The sequence below is a fragment of the Convolutriloba macropyga genome, chromosome 3 (genome assembly GCF_964194025.1).
Source record: "Convolutriloba macropyga chromosome 3, txConMacr16.3, whole genome shotgun sequence".
Lineage (NCBI taxonomy): Eukaryota > Metazoa > Xenacoelomorpha > Acoela > Convolutidae > Convolutriloba > Convolutriloba macropyga.
The window spans coordinates 41,197,206-41,215,733 of NC_134470.1; the positions used below are offsets into that span (position 1 = coordinate 41,197,206).

The following is an 18,528-nucleotide window of genomic DNA, read 5'->3' on the forward strand; positions in this document are numbered from 1 at the left end:
GACTACTGTCTTATACAAGAGGTATCTTTGAAGAATTTAACTTTCACCCCGAGATGGCTGACCGCCTGTTAAGGAAAAGGTTTTTATTGAGCAGACAGACAATTCCTAATAGTTTGCGGAATGGATTTATGGATTTCTGGAGTGACACTCAAGGGCAACATTTCTTATCAACTTCGAAAAAAAAATAAAATTTAACATTGAATAATTATGCTTGCAAAAAGCTTATTAACGGCTACGAGACGGTTGAGGCCAGGAATCGACTTTGTGCGTAATTTCTCTCGATCTAAATTTGACTAAGTGTGGTAGTCTTTTTATGCACATTTTTCTAATCAAAAGTTTTTACTTTTTTTCCATTTGCGTACATTTTTCGCCTTGTGTGGTTGATTGCTCTCAAACGAAGCTTGCAACAGTTATATCAGTCCTGTGGTCTTTTTATGCAATTTTTCGCTTGGCCGATTTTTCGTCTGACCCATTCGACTTTTCGTCCTCAAAAACGGGGGGGGGGGGGGGGGGGTGAACAGGTAACGCCCGGAGGGCTTTAACTGCTCGTAGACGGTCCACTCTACGCCCTTCAATTAATTTAAAGCTAGCCTCACTAAACCGTAGCTAGGTACTGGCGAAGCCATCTGCTCGCCATTCGTTTGAGAGCAATTCGACCGACGTTAGTCGGTTATGTTCTAAATTGCTCGCATTCAAAGTTAATTGTGTAAGCAGCTGAACCCGAACTCATTGGCGCTTGAAAAGTATAACTATAGATAGTGTGACGCACTTAGAAGCATGTTTCTTTTAATCAACACCTGTTGCGATAATAGCAGTTAAATAAACTGCCAGTGTAATAAATTTAAATGCCCGATCGACACTGGAAAAACACTTCAGCGTTAGACTACTAGTTTATTACACTCTTTTATCGCCACTGTTACTAAGTAAACAGTGGCGATAAAAGAGTGGTGATAAACTCGTAGTCTAATGATGGAAACAGTTTGATAAACTTGTAGTCTAAAAAAAACATGATCGCATCAGGTCTTGATTTAAAAAATTACCACACTGTTGTTATCGCCCTCGAAGTTATCATAACACCTCGGCTTCGCCTTGGAGTTTGATAACTTCTCGGTGGCGATAACAACCGTGTGGTAATAATATTCATTATCCAACATAGAACTGCCCTCCTTCGGAGGTTATAATAGCATTTTTGCCAGTGTCCTAATTTCTGGCACTGACCTTCTGACTGCAGAACAAGGTCTATGCAAATATTCCTGCTAGCATGTAAGGTTGAGTTACAATTTCAATTTCAGATAGCATTTGGTGATTCGAGTGTTGGCAGGTGGATCTCGATTGCTCTCTTGTTGCAGTCCTGCCCCCTATTCTTTTCCTACAGTTTATTCACTCTTAACATTATTGCCAAAAGATGGATAATATCAAGGTCACACGGGTTAGTTACTTTCTCAATCTCAAAACTGCTAAAATTCAGTTGCAAATTAAACGTACAGACCTCTTATTAGCTTTGATTTCTTTGCCTGTAAAATTCTTACAACTGTCTTCCGTTATTAATAGTCGCACAGCGATAGCGGGGGGCTATTATTGGCCTTCTCTCGGTTTTTTACGACTCGAAGAGGAGTATTGGTTTTTACGACTCGAAGAGGGGTATTGGTTTTTACGACTCGAAGAGGAGTATTGGTTTTCTCTCGGTCTTTTTTTACAGGAAGTAGATTTGTTCACGCGGCATTTTGACCCAAAAGCGAAAGTAAGAAAAGCTGTCTTGGTGAACAGATTTTCGCTTAGCGAGAGAAGTTTTTTGATCATGCGCTGCGTTTACTGAATGACTTTTTGACTTTGAAAAGTAGTTTTTTACTGAATGGCACATATAGATAACCGCTTTTAGCAGTTTTTTCGTCTAAGTGGCCCAATTTTTTTGCTTTTAATTTGGTTTCTCGTAGAAATAACGTTTATTCGATACTATATTGAAATGTCAACCTCGGAAATTGATGCCACAGTGTTTTGCGTAGCCTGCAAATGCGTTTCAAGTTGAAAATTGGCACATATTTCTTGATTTTTTTGTTAATTTTTGGCTTTTTTCTATTAATTTGTTCATGTTTGGATCATTCAGTCGTCTTTTTGTCGACAATCAGTTAATATGGCAACTTCCCTTTGATAACTCATATACTCAACGCCTCTTTCTACCTCGATGTAACCTTGTTCTATAAAATTGTACATATGCTAATCCAATTTTGGTAGTTTTTTCCGATTTTTGTTAGGTTTTTTGTTTGTATTTTGGTTGTAATTATTAGAAATAGTCTTTTTGTGCAACATGAGAGCCTTTAATTTTGTTTCAATGAAAATTCAATCATTTTTTTGGCGTTAAGTTTTTGAAAAACAGTTAAAACTTTTTCATAAATGCTGTCTTAAAAGTTTTTTGACCATTTTTTTTGCAAAATGTTTCAATGTTTTGTATTTATGAATTCTGCTTTTTACTATTTTTTGTTCTCTTCAGGAAGATAGATCTTTGTATCGGTTGACTAGTTATCTTTTCTATGTCTTGAATGATGAACAATGTAATGTATTCGTTTTTCTTGAAGTTTTCAAATTCATTTTTAACTTTCAAAAATCAAGAATATCTTTTTGTCATGGTGTTCATTGCATTGTGCCCATATTCTTCACATTCTAGTTAGAATCATTCTATCTTTGTCCTGGCACCTACATTTATTTTCGTGTATTGATTTTTTCAGTCGTTAAAAATGAATGATTTCAGCTTCTTAGATTTTCGTCATTTCTTTGGTTTGCAATTGATTTCATTCAACATAAGGCAGTACTGAGAGTTTGATAGCAAGCCTTTTTCCAAAATTGCTACTTATGACTATTTACTGCAACTTTCGTCCTGCCTTAGTATTAATTTAAACGATTTTTTGCCTTTGAATATTCTTCTGCTGCTTATTTCTTTTCTATGATCAATTTAATTTTTGAATTAGTATGAAATCATGTTGCCCTGCATATGTACAACAAGGAACAAGTGTGTGTTGTTTTTGTCTTAATGGCAGTGATTAGAAGTGTAATTATAGGTGTTTTCTGATTCTTAAATTTGAGCTTTCTGTTTTGAAAAGGTTTAACTTAGATGATTATCTGCCGTTTTCTTTCGCGATCTTTTTCAGATTAGATTCACGAATTATTTGAGGGCAATCGATAACCTTGTCACATTTTTCAGACTTTTACTTTTTTGACCACCTTAATTATTTTGGTTTTTTTAACGTTTCCAAACGTTTCCATTAACATAAAATTTTGCTGCATTTTGTTCCTCTTGGTGACAGTGGTTTAAGTTCCACGAATTTTTAGAGCAGACCTGGAGAGGTAGTGAGTTAATGGTTTAATACAAAAGTAGTGGTTTGGCTGCAATTACGGTTTTGTTAATGAAGTTTTGACGCTTCGAGTCGCTTCCGGAATTCTTCCGGCTATGTTCTTAATGTTTTTTTTCACCGGAAGTACTATTCGTTCAGACGTCGTTTTGACCTAAAATTGCCGCGTGAACTGATTATTTCTGAGCGAGAAAAGTTTTTGATAATGCGCTTTGACCAATGAATTACCTTTCGACCTTGAAAAAGTGTTTTCTTGACAGAATGTCACATATAATATAGTTAACCATTTTTAGCCGTTTTTTGTATAATTTAGTTTTTTGTAGAAATAGTTTTCTATAGAAGCTCTATAAATATGTGAATCTCTAAAATTGATACCAATGTGTTTTTGAAAGTCTGATAATGCTTTCTAAGTTCTAAATGTGCACATATTTCCCAATTTTTAATCCATTTCCGGCTTTTTGAAATTAATTTCTTCAATTTTGGATCTTAAAGCAGTTTATTCAGCAATCAGTGCATATGGCTATTCAACTTTGATATTTGATGAATTGAATGCATCTTATAACGTGAATTGTTTTTGTTTTATATAATTAAACACATGCTTGCACGATTTTCGCATTTTTTTGTCCAACTTTTCTGTTTTTTGTTTCCTTTTTGGACTTAGTTATTAGAGAAATTCCTTTTGTGCACTGTCAGGGATCCTAATTTAGTTTTAATACTAATGGATTAATTTTGTTGCGTTTAATATTTGAAATTCTTCAAGATTTTTTCATAAGTGCAATATTAAAAAATTTTTTGACATTTTTATTGCAAAATATTTTATTGTTTCCTATTTTTGATATACTTTTCTTTATTTTAATCTATAGGGAGATTAGCTACATAATTTTATGCTAAATTAGGAAATGTCACTTTTTGAACACCATATTTTTTCCAACTTGATTTTTAACCTTCAAAAATCAAGAACAAGAATTTGCTTTTTTTTATCTGTCTTTGTTTCTGCCCCTTTTCTCCGCATTCTAGCATGTATAAATCTATCACTATCCCGAGGTCCGTGGTTCTTATCAGCTTTGCTTGTATCAGTTGTTAAAAAATATTGATTTGAGCCTTTCATAGATTTTTTCAATTGAGATAATGCGGCACTGAGAATTTGCTTATAATTCCTTTCAAACATTTTGACTGATAATCACTTTTTACGAAAAGTATTGGGGTCTTAGTTTTGATTTTAAACGTTTTTTACCTGTATAACCTGTTTCTTCTGTATTTGGTGATTAATTTGAAAATATTTCAAATTTCTGCGATTTTTGGCCTATTGTATGGTTTTTGTTGCCGTTTATTTGGAATTGAATTAAAGCCTCGGCCTTTAGGTTCTTTTTACTACAAATGATGCAAGTTTCTTTTGCTACAAAGTCTTTCTATGCATTTTGACAAAAAATTGAAAGTTAGCACAATTTTTCTCCTCTTCAAAAATAGAGACTTCTGTAAACTCATTAGGGCTTGGCTGATATTCTGTATTTGGGCAACTGGTGTTCATTACATGAATATAGTTTTTTGTTTGTATGTGTACTTCTACTATATGAAAAATAAACGGAATTTTCCTAAATTTTTGTTTGTTTATTTTGACTTAATTTTCTTTTGTTGTTTGACTAAGAGTGTCGTTTTTTCTGCATTGATGCTTTCTGCATGGGGACATAAGCTATTTCAAAAAGCAGTTCATTCAGTGTATACGGCTTTGAGTTGTTTCCGCAATTCGTCCGGCTATTTTTTTTATTTCGTCGTCAAGATTTGTTTCGAGCATGTGACGTCACAATTCTGCTTTTTGTTCATTCGTTCATGCAATTTCAACTGAAGTGAGAGCGTGACGTGATTTTTCACCCTTTGTGGAGCGAGGTTTTATTTGTTCTTTCGCGTGATTAAATTTTTGGTCACACGTGACTTACCTCACTCTAAAAAATATCTTCCTCACTTTGAATTTTACTTTTCGCTACTTTGATTCAAAGAGATAAGGGCAAGTGCGTGTGTGTCACTCTAAATGAAATTTTTTTGAGAGCAGCCAATAACACCATTTAACCATCTTGTTTTCGCATATATTATTTTGCAAACTTCGCCTGAGAATTGGAAATGTGACCCCTGTTTATAAAAAGGACCTCGAGTGGACGTTGAAAATTTTCGGCCTATTTCAATACTCCCGAGGTTATCCGAAAATGATCGGCTGAATGCTAGTTATATCTGAATTTTGACAAAAATGTTGAGCATGTTGTTGCTTTTGACTCTGTGGACCACTCAACGTTGCTTTTGAAAGTTATTCGTTTTGGCCTTGACAAAGAAAGATTTTGTGAAACCTATTGATTCTCATTTATCATCTTCATGACAATGTGTTAAATTAGAGTTTTTGCCAGAGGGTCTTCCAGTTACTAGTGGTTTTCCTCGGGGAAGCGTGTTAGGACTGGTGTTCTTTTAGTTTTCATTGATATGATCGACGTACCCGAAGTATTTAAACTTTTCTCTTAACCTGACGACACGAAGTTGCTCTTCCAAGGCGACATCTGCTTGAATAGTTTTCAAAATGATCTGTGCGCGTTACGGTTAAGGGCTTATTGTAACTATTTGTCTTTTAATTCAGCTAAAAGCGGTTGTTTACGTATTAGCAGGATGTCATTGGATAATATACTTCTTGGTGATGTTCAGATTCCTTTGCTTAATAGTATTACGGATCTAGGAATTGAGGTATCCAAAACGTTGAAGTGGAGTCTTCATATTCAAATAAAATAGTAAAAGCTCGTCTATAGTTCAATTATCGGAAGCACAGTGTTCCGTTAAACCTCCCATCAGGAGTTAAATTCAGTTTATTCAAGGCGTCTGTTTTGTCGGTTCTTCTATAAGGATGCACTTTCCATTTATGACGGCATTTACAGTCTTCAATATCTTTTAATCAATAGATTAACGACTGCCGACATGGTTCCTTCTTTCTGCTCTCTATTCTTTTTTGTTTTTTTTTCTTTCTGACCTCTTTGCCTATCCTTCTTTTTTTGTTTCTTCTTTCTTTGTGTTTCTCGTTCTTTCTTTCTTCCTTTACTTCTTTCTTTCTTTCTTTCTTTCTTTCTTTCTCTTTCATGATTTGTCTTCCTGCTCTCTACTTCTTTCCTTCTCTTTCCTTCTCTGTTCTTTGTCTCCTCTCTCTCTCTCACTTTCTCCCCCCCCCCCTCTCTTTTTCTCTCTCTCTCTCTCTCTCTCTTCTCTCTCTCTCTCTCTCTCTCTCTCTCTCTTCATTCTTTCTTTATTTGCTCTTTCTTTCTTCTTTCTTTTTCTCGTTATCTTACGGTTTTTCAATTTACTTTTCGCATTTTCTTTAATTTTTTGCTTTTTTTCTTGGCTAACGTTTAGTATTAACCAAAAGTTAGTTTTTCCATTTTGATGGCATATACAGTGCTCAAAATCTGTGGGTCAATCGATTAACAAATGCCGATTTGTCTCTTCCTTTCTGCTCTTTCTTCTTTTTTCTTTCTGACTTTCTATTTCTCTCTCCTTCTTTTTTGTTTCTTCTTTTCTTTTTTGTTCTCTTTCTTTCTGTCTTTCTTTCTTTCTTTCTTTCTTTCTTTCTTTCTTTCTTTCTTTCTTTTGTCTTCTTTTTCTCTCTTCCGTTCTCGCTCTTTCTTTTTTGTTCTGTCTTTCTTCCTGTGTCTGTTTCTTTCCCTTTCTTTTTTGTCGCTTTATTTTGGTTTTACTTTATCGCCGTTTCATTTTTTTTGTTTACTTTTAGTATTGGCTAACAACGTGCATATACAACGTTCAATATCTGTTGATAAATAGATAATCGAATGACGATTTGGCTTACCTTATATTATTTTAGAGTTCTTTGTGAAGCTATCGCGGGCCTGCTAGTTTTATATTGATTGCACTCCCGGAAAAACAAAACCCTTGCATCTCTTAGAACACTTAGTCTCTGGAACATTCAAATTGATTTTTTTCCTTGGGTACGCCGACAATATAAGCCAGAGTGGCAGAATTCCCATCTTCTTAAATACTCTAAGAGTTTTGAAACGACTGTTCTCCTGTGTGGGGCAGGCGTGAACAAAAAGTTGTTTGGCTGAAAAGGAATATGTGGCAAAATTGAATTATATTTGATTGTTTTCATGTGGTCGCTTACGCTGTTTTCTTTGTGCAACAAATTACGGACCTTGCAGTCAACAACTTATGAACCAGTAGGTTGGTTAAGTGTTGGTTACTTTTTAGGTGACAGGTGCAACTCTGTGTTCTCGTTCGTCAGGAAAAGATGAAATGGAAGGTATGAGATATCGCTACTTATTTTTAACAATACAAGATTTCATAAATTAAACTGTGATAGATTCTGAAGTATGGCCATGTTTGCCATGATGTCTACTTTTCAAACCCCCTGGTTCATCTTAGTTTTAATTGGCACCGTCGAGTTGCTCAAGAAATTAAACATGCTCATGTAGAAAGATAAGAATTAAATGTTTGATAAATCGATGTCAAAGTACATACGAATAAGTGAGGGGCTTGATAGCAACTGAAAAATTCAATTGAGATTGATTTATCCCTCGAGTATTTTCAAACAGCCAGAAGTCATTTTCAAACTATAATAAAAGTCAGAAGTAGTGGAGTGATTTCGTGCAGGTGTGTTGTCAATAACTGTGACGCACCTCATCTTCCAAGAGACAAGGCGATCCAGTGAGAGGGGCAGAGATAACAGCAGGGGCAGGAAAGACAACAGTCCCAATATTCCACCCAGGCCAATGAAAGAACTAATGGTACGTTTTCTAGAGTGACGTAAAGTAGAGACGGAAGAGCTATGGCGAAGGTCTTGGTTCAAGAAGAGAGCTAGTTTTCATTATCGCTGTATATATTTATAAAGTCAGTGTTTTTCTTAGAACTAATATTTTTTTTAGCTTTATGCGAGGAATACTAGTAGTAGTGCTTGGAATAATGACAGGAGTTAGAGTTTGCTTCAGTTTATGAAATTGTTGTTCCTATTTAAAGTATAATGTTAATTGTTTAATAGCCGACCTCATCTTCTCAGCCGGCTATTATAGCGCTCCTATTTTTTTACAATTCAAAGAATTTGAATTGTAGTGGGGCGCTGTCTTTTTACGACTCGAAGAGGAGTATTGGAGAAGTCCTTTTTTGAAATCAATTTTTGGAGTAAATTTTGAAGCGGGAAATGAAACGCGTGAGAAAATTTGGAGTGATTTTGGTGCTGAACAAAAGTGAAGAGCGGAGCGAAAAGAGAGTGGTTTTTGTTCACACCGCTGTTTTTGAGACAGCGAGAAATTGATCTGTGGAAAAAATTTTCTAAGCGAGCGAAATTTTTTTTGTTCACGTGCGGCTTTTAAAAGAAGTTTTTTGCAACTTTTGATGGTTATGAGGTTTGATTATGATATTGTATTAGTTATTTGTTTCAAGTAGTTAATTTGAGTTTTAATGCTAATTTGGAGGTTTTAAATCAGTTTTGCTGATTTTTAGACGAAATTTAATGAATTTTTACCTGTTTTTTTTTACTGCTTTAAGTGGGTTTTGACTAGAAGCTTGTTACTTAAGGATTTGTATGACCCAATTGACTAAAGTTTTATTAGTATAAATCATTTTTTTCTAAGGAAAAATGACCGAAAAATTGAGAAATTTTAAACCATTCTCATTTTTTGCAGTTTTTCTTTTTTTAATCTTACACAAGTGTCTTACCCACCCTATTATAACTTGCCCTTTGTTTTGTGCGAGATTTTCTTTGCTCTAATTCCAAAAGAATCTTTTTCGGCTTTATGTTTCCTTGTACTAACAAAAAAACTTATTTAGTTTTTATAGTTTTTTTGTTGAATTTGTTTTTGAATGCCGTTTCTATTCCTTAATTTTTTATGGGATTTGTGGAGGTATAGGGTTCATAATAGTCGTTCTAGTTGTTCAGTAATAAGTATGGGCAATTTTGGATATGAAGCGTTTTTTGTTGAGAAATATGACAAAAAATGCCGAAAATTGGAACTATTTTTCTTAATTTTTTTCTTTGCAATTTTTCGGGTTTTTTCTGTTTTTTGAGAAGTTTCTTAGGCTATTATGGCTTGTCTATTGTTTTCCGAGCATCTGGAAGCCCTATTGGCTGAAAAGAGTTTTTCTTTGTTTGTAATATTAAGAAATTTACTAAGTTTTTCCAGTTTTTTAGTGCAAGTTGTTTTTGAGAGCCTTTTTTTAATAATTTGGCCTCAAGTATTTTTAAAACATTAACTCAAGTGGTTTTAGTAAGTACTAGTTGTTTTGACGAAGTATTTTTGGCAGAGATAGTTATTTCGGGATCTCAAGTTATGACAAAATTTGATCAGATTTTTTTTATTATATGTTAACAGGTTTGATTTTTTTGTTTTTGCTTTTTGTTTTATGGTTTGGTTTTGAGAAATTCATAAATTAGTGGAAGCAAGTTTTTTCTGATGAGTAGCTGGATGGCGGTTAAATAGATTTTCACTTCGAGTCGTTTCCGGAAAATATGAGAGTTTGCACGTCTCCGTAACTAAAATGATAGCAACTAAAATGAAAACGGCATAAAGCAAAATTATTGCTGCGAAGCTGAGCATACCTGTTTATATGGTCTTCCTGTTTTTTTGCGACTCGAAGAGGAGATTGGAGAAGTTATTTTTTGTACAATTTTATTGGAGTGTTTTTTGAAGCGGGAAATGAAACGCGTGAGAAAGTTTGGAGTGATTTTAGTGCTGAACAAAAGTGGAGAGAGGAGCGATAAGAGAGTGGTTTTTGTTCATGCCGCTGTTTTTGAGAGAGCGAGAAATTGTGTGAAAAAATTTTCTCTAAGCGAGCGAAATTTTTTTGTTCACATGCGGCATTTTAAAGCAGTTTTTTTTCTTTTATATTGGTTAACAGGTTTGGTTATGATTTTGTATTCATTTTAAGTTGGTTTCGGTAGTGCTTTGAAGGTTTGTGGAAATTCGTGTGAATTTTATGATAATTCGGAGGTTTTTAATGTATTTTACTGATTTTCGAACTAATTTTTGCGTTTTTTTGGACGATTATTTTGTTTTACTGGCTCAAATGGGTATTGAAGAAACCCATTCTACTTGAGCAAATTTATTATAACAATTGGTTACAGTTTTTTGGGTAAAAATTATTTTGTTGAGAAATATGACAAAAAAATGGCAAAAATTGGAACTATTTTTCTTAATTTTTTGCAGTTTTTCGTTTTTTTTTCTGTTTTTAGCTAAGTTTCTTAGCCTATTATGACTTAACGATTGTTTTGCGAGCAACTGGATACCCTATTGGCTGATGGGAATTTTTCTTTGGACTTATATGCTTTTGAAATTTAAAAAAAATTGATAACTTGAAAGTAGTTTTTAAGAGCTTTCTTATCATAATTTAGCCTAACGTATTTTTTCAAAATTCACATAAGTGGTTTTGGTAGGTACTAGTTGTTTTGATGAAGTTATTTTGCAGAGATAGTTTTCTCGGGATCACAATTTATAACAAAATTTGATCAGATTTTTTATCATATTTTAAGATTTGATTTTATTGTCTTTATTTAATCTTCTGTTTCATGGTTTTGTTTCTAGATAATCATAAATTAGTAAAGGCACGTTTTGTTTGATGAGTAGTTGGATGGCGTTTAAATTGATTTCCACTTCGAGTCGTTTCCGGAATTCTTCCGGCTATGTTTTTTTTAAGATCTGTTCGCACATTTTCATGATTTTTGAAGTCAAATTGGAGAGGTGATTTTGGTCACGCCGAAACAGGAATTGGAGCGACAAATCGAGTGGTTTTGCGGCGTGATTTTTTTGCTCTAATTTCAAAGTAGGGTGAGAAAACGGTGTTTGAACAAAAATTCGGTTTCTCGGTAGTGGTTTTTTGTTCACATGCGGCAATTTCACTCTGATTTTTACCGTTTTTTCGATTTTTTGGATCGGATTTTTTTCTAAATAGTTTTCCCAATCCATTCACAGCTCATTCTGGACCTTGTTTTTTGTTAGAATAAAAGTTACATATCTCAGTAGTGGTTTTTTGTTCTCCCTAGCAGCATTTTGACATTGATTTTCTGTTTTGTTTTTGTTTTTTTCATCTGATTTTTTTAGAAATGGTTTTTCCAATTCACGCATTGTCCGTTCTAGGTCTAGTTGTTTCTTAAGTCAATGAAAATTCTTTGAATTGTACGTCAGGACTTGTCCCGCTATGTTTTTTTACATCGTCGAATAAAAACATGTTTCGCTTTACCTCATTTTGCCGCTTTTTCCACATTTTGCGTGATATCTTTTTGACTTCTCTAGGCTAGTTTCTCTCTTCTCTCATTCTGCTAAAAGTGATTTTGAACATCAGTTGCTCAGCAAAGCAATTCAACATGAACAGAGTCAGTATAAAAAATTGAAGTCAGAAGTAGAAACGGGATAAACCCATAAAGCCCAATTTTAGATGCCCGCTATTTGAACGTTGTTCCTATAAGTCTTAGTTACCATCTCTAATGCTTATTGGTATTGATAGTTGCCCCTGTAGCCTCTCTCTAAGAAACAGAAGTACGTTATTTTCAACTACGAAATGCCATCAAAATAAATCGGACTTAAAACTGTTTTTGTACAAAAATCTTTATTTTTCAATATCTATTCTTTCAATCCCAATCATGCTTATTGGAATCAACGGCGGCTATTTTCCGGCAATCTGCCGGGTATGTTTAAAGTATGAAAAGATATACGTACCTCCATCCACGTGCATATTTATATCTTGGTTGTTTATGAAATGAGTGAATGCAACAAGGAGCTAGCACGTGCTATTTATACCAGTTTTGTCCCCAATTTTTCCTATTGTTATATGTGATCTGTTGACCCTTGATCTTTTGGAGAAGTAAATTATCATAATAAATAGCTAGTAAAGACCGGATGTCATGAGAAGTCATGAAAGTTATAAATTACAGGTGATCACGATGAATGTAAAAGTGCGGTAATTTGGGGTAATAAATATAGACTGAATTTTGTGTTAATCGCCACATTTGTCAACCATTGTTTCTAATTTAACTATTTGATTACAAGATTTGTCTCTGCATTCCCATTAGCCAAAAGGTTATGGGCCCAGAGTTTTTCTAAGTTAATTAATCAATCCCCCCTCGTAAACAGAAAAACATTGTTGCTGCGCCTCTTTGATACATAAGAGGGTCGCTGAAATCACTGGGGGAGGAAGACAGAGAGGACAACGAGAGACAAATCTTGTAGTCAAGAAGTGGCCCAGTGAGACCAGAAGAAGCAAGAGTAAGAAGCATGTGTAGCTGGTTGAGGGACTTCATTTGTGAAGTGAGCAGCTTGTGTAGCTAGTTTGGGGACTTCATCTGTGGAGTCAAGAGCTTGTGTACCTGGTTGGCGAACTTCAATCGTGGCGTGCTAAGTGTGTGTAGCTAAGCAGCTGATTCTGCTTGTGAAGTCAAGAGTGAGTGGAGCTGTTGTGGGGGATCATTAAGGAGCGGGGAGGTTCAATTGCATAACAGAGCTGTCGGAGAAACAGGATTGCTGAGTATAGCTGAGAACAGCTCAGCTTAAACAACTGTTTCATTTTCAATTGTGTGTGCTGTGCTTCTGTAAGATACAAGTTTGCTCGAAAGACAAAACGTTGGTGGTAAAACACTTCTTAAATAGGACTAGGATTAGGGTTCAAGTACATAATCTTCGGAGGGTGTTGGTATGTATCCTCATCGTGCTTAATCGCAGCAGAAAATCCCTGGCTCTATGTCAATGTCCTGCTTTCGATTTTGTCAAGGATACTACAGAACTCGAACAGAACACCAACTTTAGGTTAATTTAGTCGACCAAGCTCTTTTTGCTTAGTGTTTTTTTCCCTAACAAGTGCTACCATATCACAGCAAGTGCTAACCTGGTGCTATGAAGCATTTTTGGATACACAAACATATCGACTCACCGCTTCGTCGCCCTATAACACAACCACCAACAGGCAACAGATTCAAACACGCGTAGAAAGGAAAGGAGTTTTGATCTAAGTCCGATTAAGATCTTTTCACAGCCCGACCATTTTTATAAAGGAATATTTACCTAGAACAGTACTAGCTTAGAAAAACAAAGGACATAGTTGTGGGGGCAGCATAAGTCTTTGGTTCAGTAGAGAACAAGTTAAAGAGTTAGTTTAAGACGAACGGAAATTAAACGAAAGTAAGGAAGGCCTAACAATGAGCTCAAAATCAGAAAGAGTGATACAGCGGGCGTGAGGATGATTTCTTGTATTTTGCTGAAGTTTGGGGCTCGTATGCACTCTTTAAAACTTGGTAAAGTTCTTAGTGGAGAAGCCACCTATCTAGACTGTATGCAAACTGTTAGAAATAACTCAGGCAACGCAGCAGGCTATAGAAAAAGGGCGAGAAGAGTTAGAAGAAAAGAAGACTTTGTGGTACGAGTTAGTTCAGGCTTTAGACAAAACATCAGTACTTTTTCTTAGACCACATAAGGGTGATGGCGCTAGAGCTTGGGAAGTACTGTGAAAACACTTCAAAAGTTTCGAGAGACCTCAGCCACATAAATTGATAGCACAATTAACGAGCCTTAGGAAAACTTCAAGTGAGAGTATAGTAGATTATCTCACCAGAGCAGATGATATGCAATACAACTTAACACTAGTGAATGAAGGAATCAGTGAAAAAATGTTTGTCTCAATAGTTCTAAAAGGGCTTCCGAAGGAATATGAAAATTTCGCAACACTCGTGAAGTACAGCAAAGACGAGAAAATTCTAGATGAAATTGAACGAGACCTGATAAACTTTGATAATGAAAATGTAAAAACGAAAACAGAGAGGGTATTCTTTAATAAGGAGCGAAAATGTTTCAACTTCCGGAAAATGGGACATATCGCAAAAGAGTGTAGGCTTAAGAAAACGATTCATGAACAAACCAAGGCTTCCCCAATGAAATGTTTTAAGTGTGGTGAGCGGGGACGTATGGCTAAATTTTGTAGAAAGCAACAGAAACCTGAGAAAAAGTTTGTAAGTCAAAGCAGGAGAACCAATCAGAGAGGCTCGCAAAATTTAGTTGAGGAGCAGAATTTAGAAGAAGAAGAAGAAGAAGAAGAGATCTTTTCCTTCTTTCAAACGTCAGAAAAGAACCTTGCTAATGAGCTAGTTTTGGACTCAGGTGCTACCAGCCATATGATTAAAGACGAAATTTTATTCATAGATATAGACAAGGAGTATTCTGGTACTATCACTAATGCAAACAGCAGTAAAAGTTCAATTAGTGTGAAAGGAACATTTGAAATAACTGTTTTGGATTCCAATGGTTCAGAGCGAAAAATAAGATTAAGTAATGCGTTGCTTGTTCCGAACAACACAAGGAATCTGGTATCAGTGTCGAAACTTAGAGCAACAGGCAAAGAGGTCTTCTTTGGTAGGACTTTAGGAATACGAACAAAGAATGGAACAATTCTCCCTTTTGATGAAAGAGATAGTTTGTTTATCTGGAACAACATTGATTACGAAGAAACCTCAGAGCAGTGCCATTTAGCAAACGGAGATCTCCTTAGTTTGTGGCATAAGCGTTTAGGTCATAATGTTGAGGACATTTACAATTTAAAAGATCAAGCAGTAGGACTAAAAGTAAGCGAGCACAACTTAACAAACTGAAACATGCCAGCTAAATAAATCAAAAAAATTTCCAGTTCCAAAAGAGCAAGCGAAGTCTTAGAAATGGTCCATACTGATATTTTAGGGCCAATCCAACCGGAAGCCGTCGATGGCCACAGGTATGCAATAGGGTTCGTGGATAGTTTTAGCAGATATCAGAAACTTTATGTTTTGAGGTCAAGGGACGAGGCCTTCGAAAAAGTTGAACAGTTCTTTGCAGACATAGGGCAACCAGGAACCTCAGTTTGTGACGGTGCAGGGGAATATGTTTCAAATGACATAAAGCAATTATGTAGACAAAAAGGTGTTGGACTTGAGTTCTCGCAACCGTATACACCACAATAAAACGGAAAGGTTGAGGGGAATTGGGGGACAATCACCCCAAGGCTAGATGTCTTTTAGAGCAGTCAGGTTTAGATTGGCCATTTGCACTTAATATGGCAAGTGAGATTCAAAAACTTTTGTTTCCATTCAGGTATTCAGAAGACACCTTTTGAGGCAATGCACAAGAAGAAACCTAATTTAGAATCCATCAAAGTGTTTGGTTGTTTAGCTTTTGTCCATGTTGAAAAAGTTTTCGAGGTAAGATTGATAGAACTTCTCAAAAAAGGATATTTTTGGGGTCTTCAGACAACAGTAAGACTTATAAGACTTATCTGGTAGGTATTCCAAATGACAAAGGGGTCTTTAAGGTTAGAAAATCTCGGAATTTAACATTCAACGAAAACCAAATGTTTATTGAAATTAAAGAAATGAAGGAGGAGATAGTCAACAAGCATCAGTCAGATAGTGATAGAGGTTTAAAGCCGGTAGCCTTTCTGGGTGAAATTGCGCACAACGAATTACTACCTAAGTCTATTGATGAAGCAAATTGGGATAAAAACTGGTGCGAAGCAGTGAAATTGGAAAACAACTCATTAATGGAAAATAAAGTTTTGGAACTGGTAGAGAACAGAGGAGGTAAACCCATTGGTAGCCGCTGGCACTTTGCTCTTCAGTTTGATCCTAGCGGGGAGATAGCAAGTTATAAGGCAAGATTCGTAGCAAAAGGATTTAGCCAAGTTCCAGGTCGAGATTACAACGAAACATACTCACCAGTAACACGCCTCTCAACAATTCGAGTACTGATAAGCTACGCAATATATAAAAACACCGAGTTGAAACATGGATATCAAAACAGCATACTTAAATGCTGACATTCGAAGAAGAAATCTTCATGCAACAGCCCGAAGGGTTTGAAAAGTTTGGCAAGCAAGGAAATCCATTAATTTGTAAGTTGAGGAAAAGTTTATATGGATTGAAACAGTCCGGTAGAAATTGGTACTTAACAATCAAAAATTTTCTCAGCCAATTAGGTTTCACAGCGGCTATTCAAGATGAGTGTCTTTTCTTAAAGACAGGTGAAAAAGCTATTGAGGGAATAGTGTGTATTTGGTTAAATGATATGATGATATTAGGATTGCAGGAAGACTTTTAGGAAAACTTTAAAAATAAAGTTAGTGAGCAATTTCAAATAAGCAGTTATGGAGATCTTAGTTGGTTCTTAAATATAAAAATTGAGCGAACAGAAAACGAAATAAAGCTAAGTCAAGAAGATTTTGTAGAAAAATTGCTAAAGAAGTTTAAAATGAGCGAATCGAAAACACTGGAAACACCATTAGATGTTAGCCTGAAACTGTCAAAATTAGATTCACCAGAAATAGGCAGCAATGAGCATAGAGAAATGCAATCTTGTGACTATCGGGGTATAGTGGGATGCCTGAACTATATGGCATTAACGAGTAGACCAGATATTGCGCACGCAGCTAATTTATTAAGTTCGTTTGTTCAAAATCCTGGAAAGGGACATTGGAACGCTGCAAAAGGGTGTTTACGTTATCTAAAAGGGACAAAATCAGGGAAGATGGTTTTTAGAAAAAGTGAGAAACTAGAGTAACAGGATTTTCAGACTCAGATTGGGCAGGAATCATAGACAATAGAAAAAGTACGAGTGGTTTTTGTTTTAAACTTAATAATAGTTCAGGTGCAATCAACTCGGTTACAAAAGTGTGTATCTACTTCAACAGCTGAGGCTGAGCTGAACAAGTCGAACTAGTCTAAGTTGAACTTCGAACTAGTCGAAGCAAGTAAAGAAGCAGTACATTTAGTAAACCTATTACGAGAATTAGAATTAGAAATCCAGCAGCCAGTAAACCTCTTTGTAGACAATCAAGCTTGTATTGCTCTTAGTAAAAATTCGATGAATCACGGAAAAACAAAGCACTTTGCATTAAAAGTGCACTTCGTTCGGAATTTAGTCGAAAGTCGACTATTAGAGCTAAACTACTTACCTACCGATCGCATGACGGCAGACACACTTGCAAAAGCATTGGGGAGGACCAAAGTATCACTTTTTCGTGATGTCCTTCTCGGAACAAACAGAAGAAATTGGAGAAATAAATTATCATAGTAAATAGCTATTAAAGATCGGATGTCATGAGAAGTCATGAAAGTTATAAATTACAGGTGATCACGATGAATGTAAAAGTGCGGTAAATTGGGGTAATAAATAGGGACTGATTTTTGTGTTAATGGCCACAGTTGTCAACCATTTTTTCTAAATTTGACTATTCGATTACAAGATTTGTCTCTGCGTTCCCATTAGCCGAAATTTCCGACTACATGAAACGTTGTCACGAACTACATACTAGTCCAGTTATTATGTCTGTCTTAATTGATGTTATCCGGGTACTTAGAAATAGTTTTTTCAAGATGTTATAATTTTTTTTCAATGACCGCAAAGCGTTAGCGAGGCTGTTGTTTGTTTTTACAATCCAAAGGATCTTGTTTGTTCGCTGTCTTTACAGTTCGAAGAGGAGATTGGTTTTCTTGAGGATTTTTTAAATGTTTACGGCTATTCTCCGGGAGCTAGATGGTTCGAGCCCCTCCCCATTCAGATGTTTTTGCATCATAAAATTTTTGCTAGCCTATACCCCCTTCCAAATTGTTTGCCGTGGCAGTGGTTCGAGAGCAATTCGTCCGAAGTTAGTCGGGATGTTAATGGATTGTTTAGCATAATAAGAGGTGAACTAGCATTACAATTATTATTTATAATTTTAAATGCGTTAAATTAGCCATTATGCTTGACCATATTGCTCAGCTCAAAAATAGGTGGCCATAAACACTGACACTAAAATGAGTATCCTAGGTCATTCATTTCGAATTGAGTTACTAATTGTTTGACTAAATAGTTGAACAATTAATAACTCAATTCGAAGTGGATGAACCCCCCCCCCTGTGGATGAACTATTCAAAGCCTAAATGGCCTTTCTTCGATTTGATTGACTGAAGAACAATTTTTGTGGGTTGTTTAGATTGCGGTGTCGCTAATAGCAAGGGTCGAGAGAATCACTGGGGCGGCTAAGATTGTTATATACACGAAACACTTCCGAGTGTTTGAGTTCAAGATGCCTCTGGAGACTGATGCAAACAGTGTAGCTGCCTCCCTCACGTCCCTTGCCGCACCTGGTCAGTCACTACATGTTATATGCATTCGCATACCACTTATATTGATTTTTTTAACGCAGCAAAAATTGTTGATGATTC

General features: G+C 35.6%; 1 protein-coding gene across 1 annotated transcript in view; it reads left to right on the forward strand.

Moving 5' to 3' along the window:
- The first annotated feature begins 1,263 nt into the window (after positions 1-1,263).
- Positions 1,264-18,528, forward strand: part of LOC142336208 (phosphatidylinositol-3,5-bisphosphate 3-phosphatase MTMR6-like) — a 192,785-nt gene continuing 175,520 nt past the window's right edge. The window contains exons 1-4 of the mRNA XM_075384868.1: positions 1,264-1,429; positions 7,572-7,623; positions 7,974-8,107; positions 18,297-18,450. Of these exons, the coding sequence (XP_075240983.1) occupies positions 1,406-1,429; positions 7,572-7,623; positions 7,974-8,107; positions 18,297-18,450 (364 nt within the window). The 5' untranslated portion in view covers positions 1,264-1,405. The remainder of the gene's footprint in view (positions 1,430-7,571; positions 7,624-7,973; positions 8,108-18,296; positions 18,451-18,528) is intronic.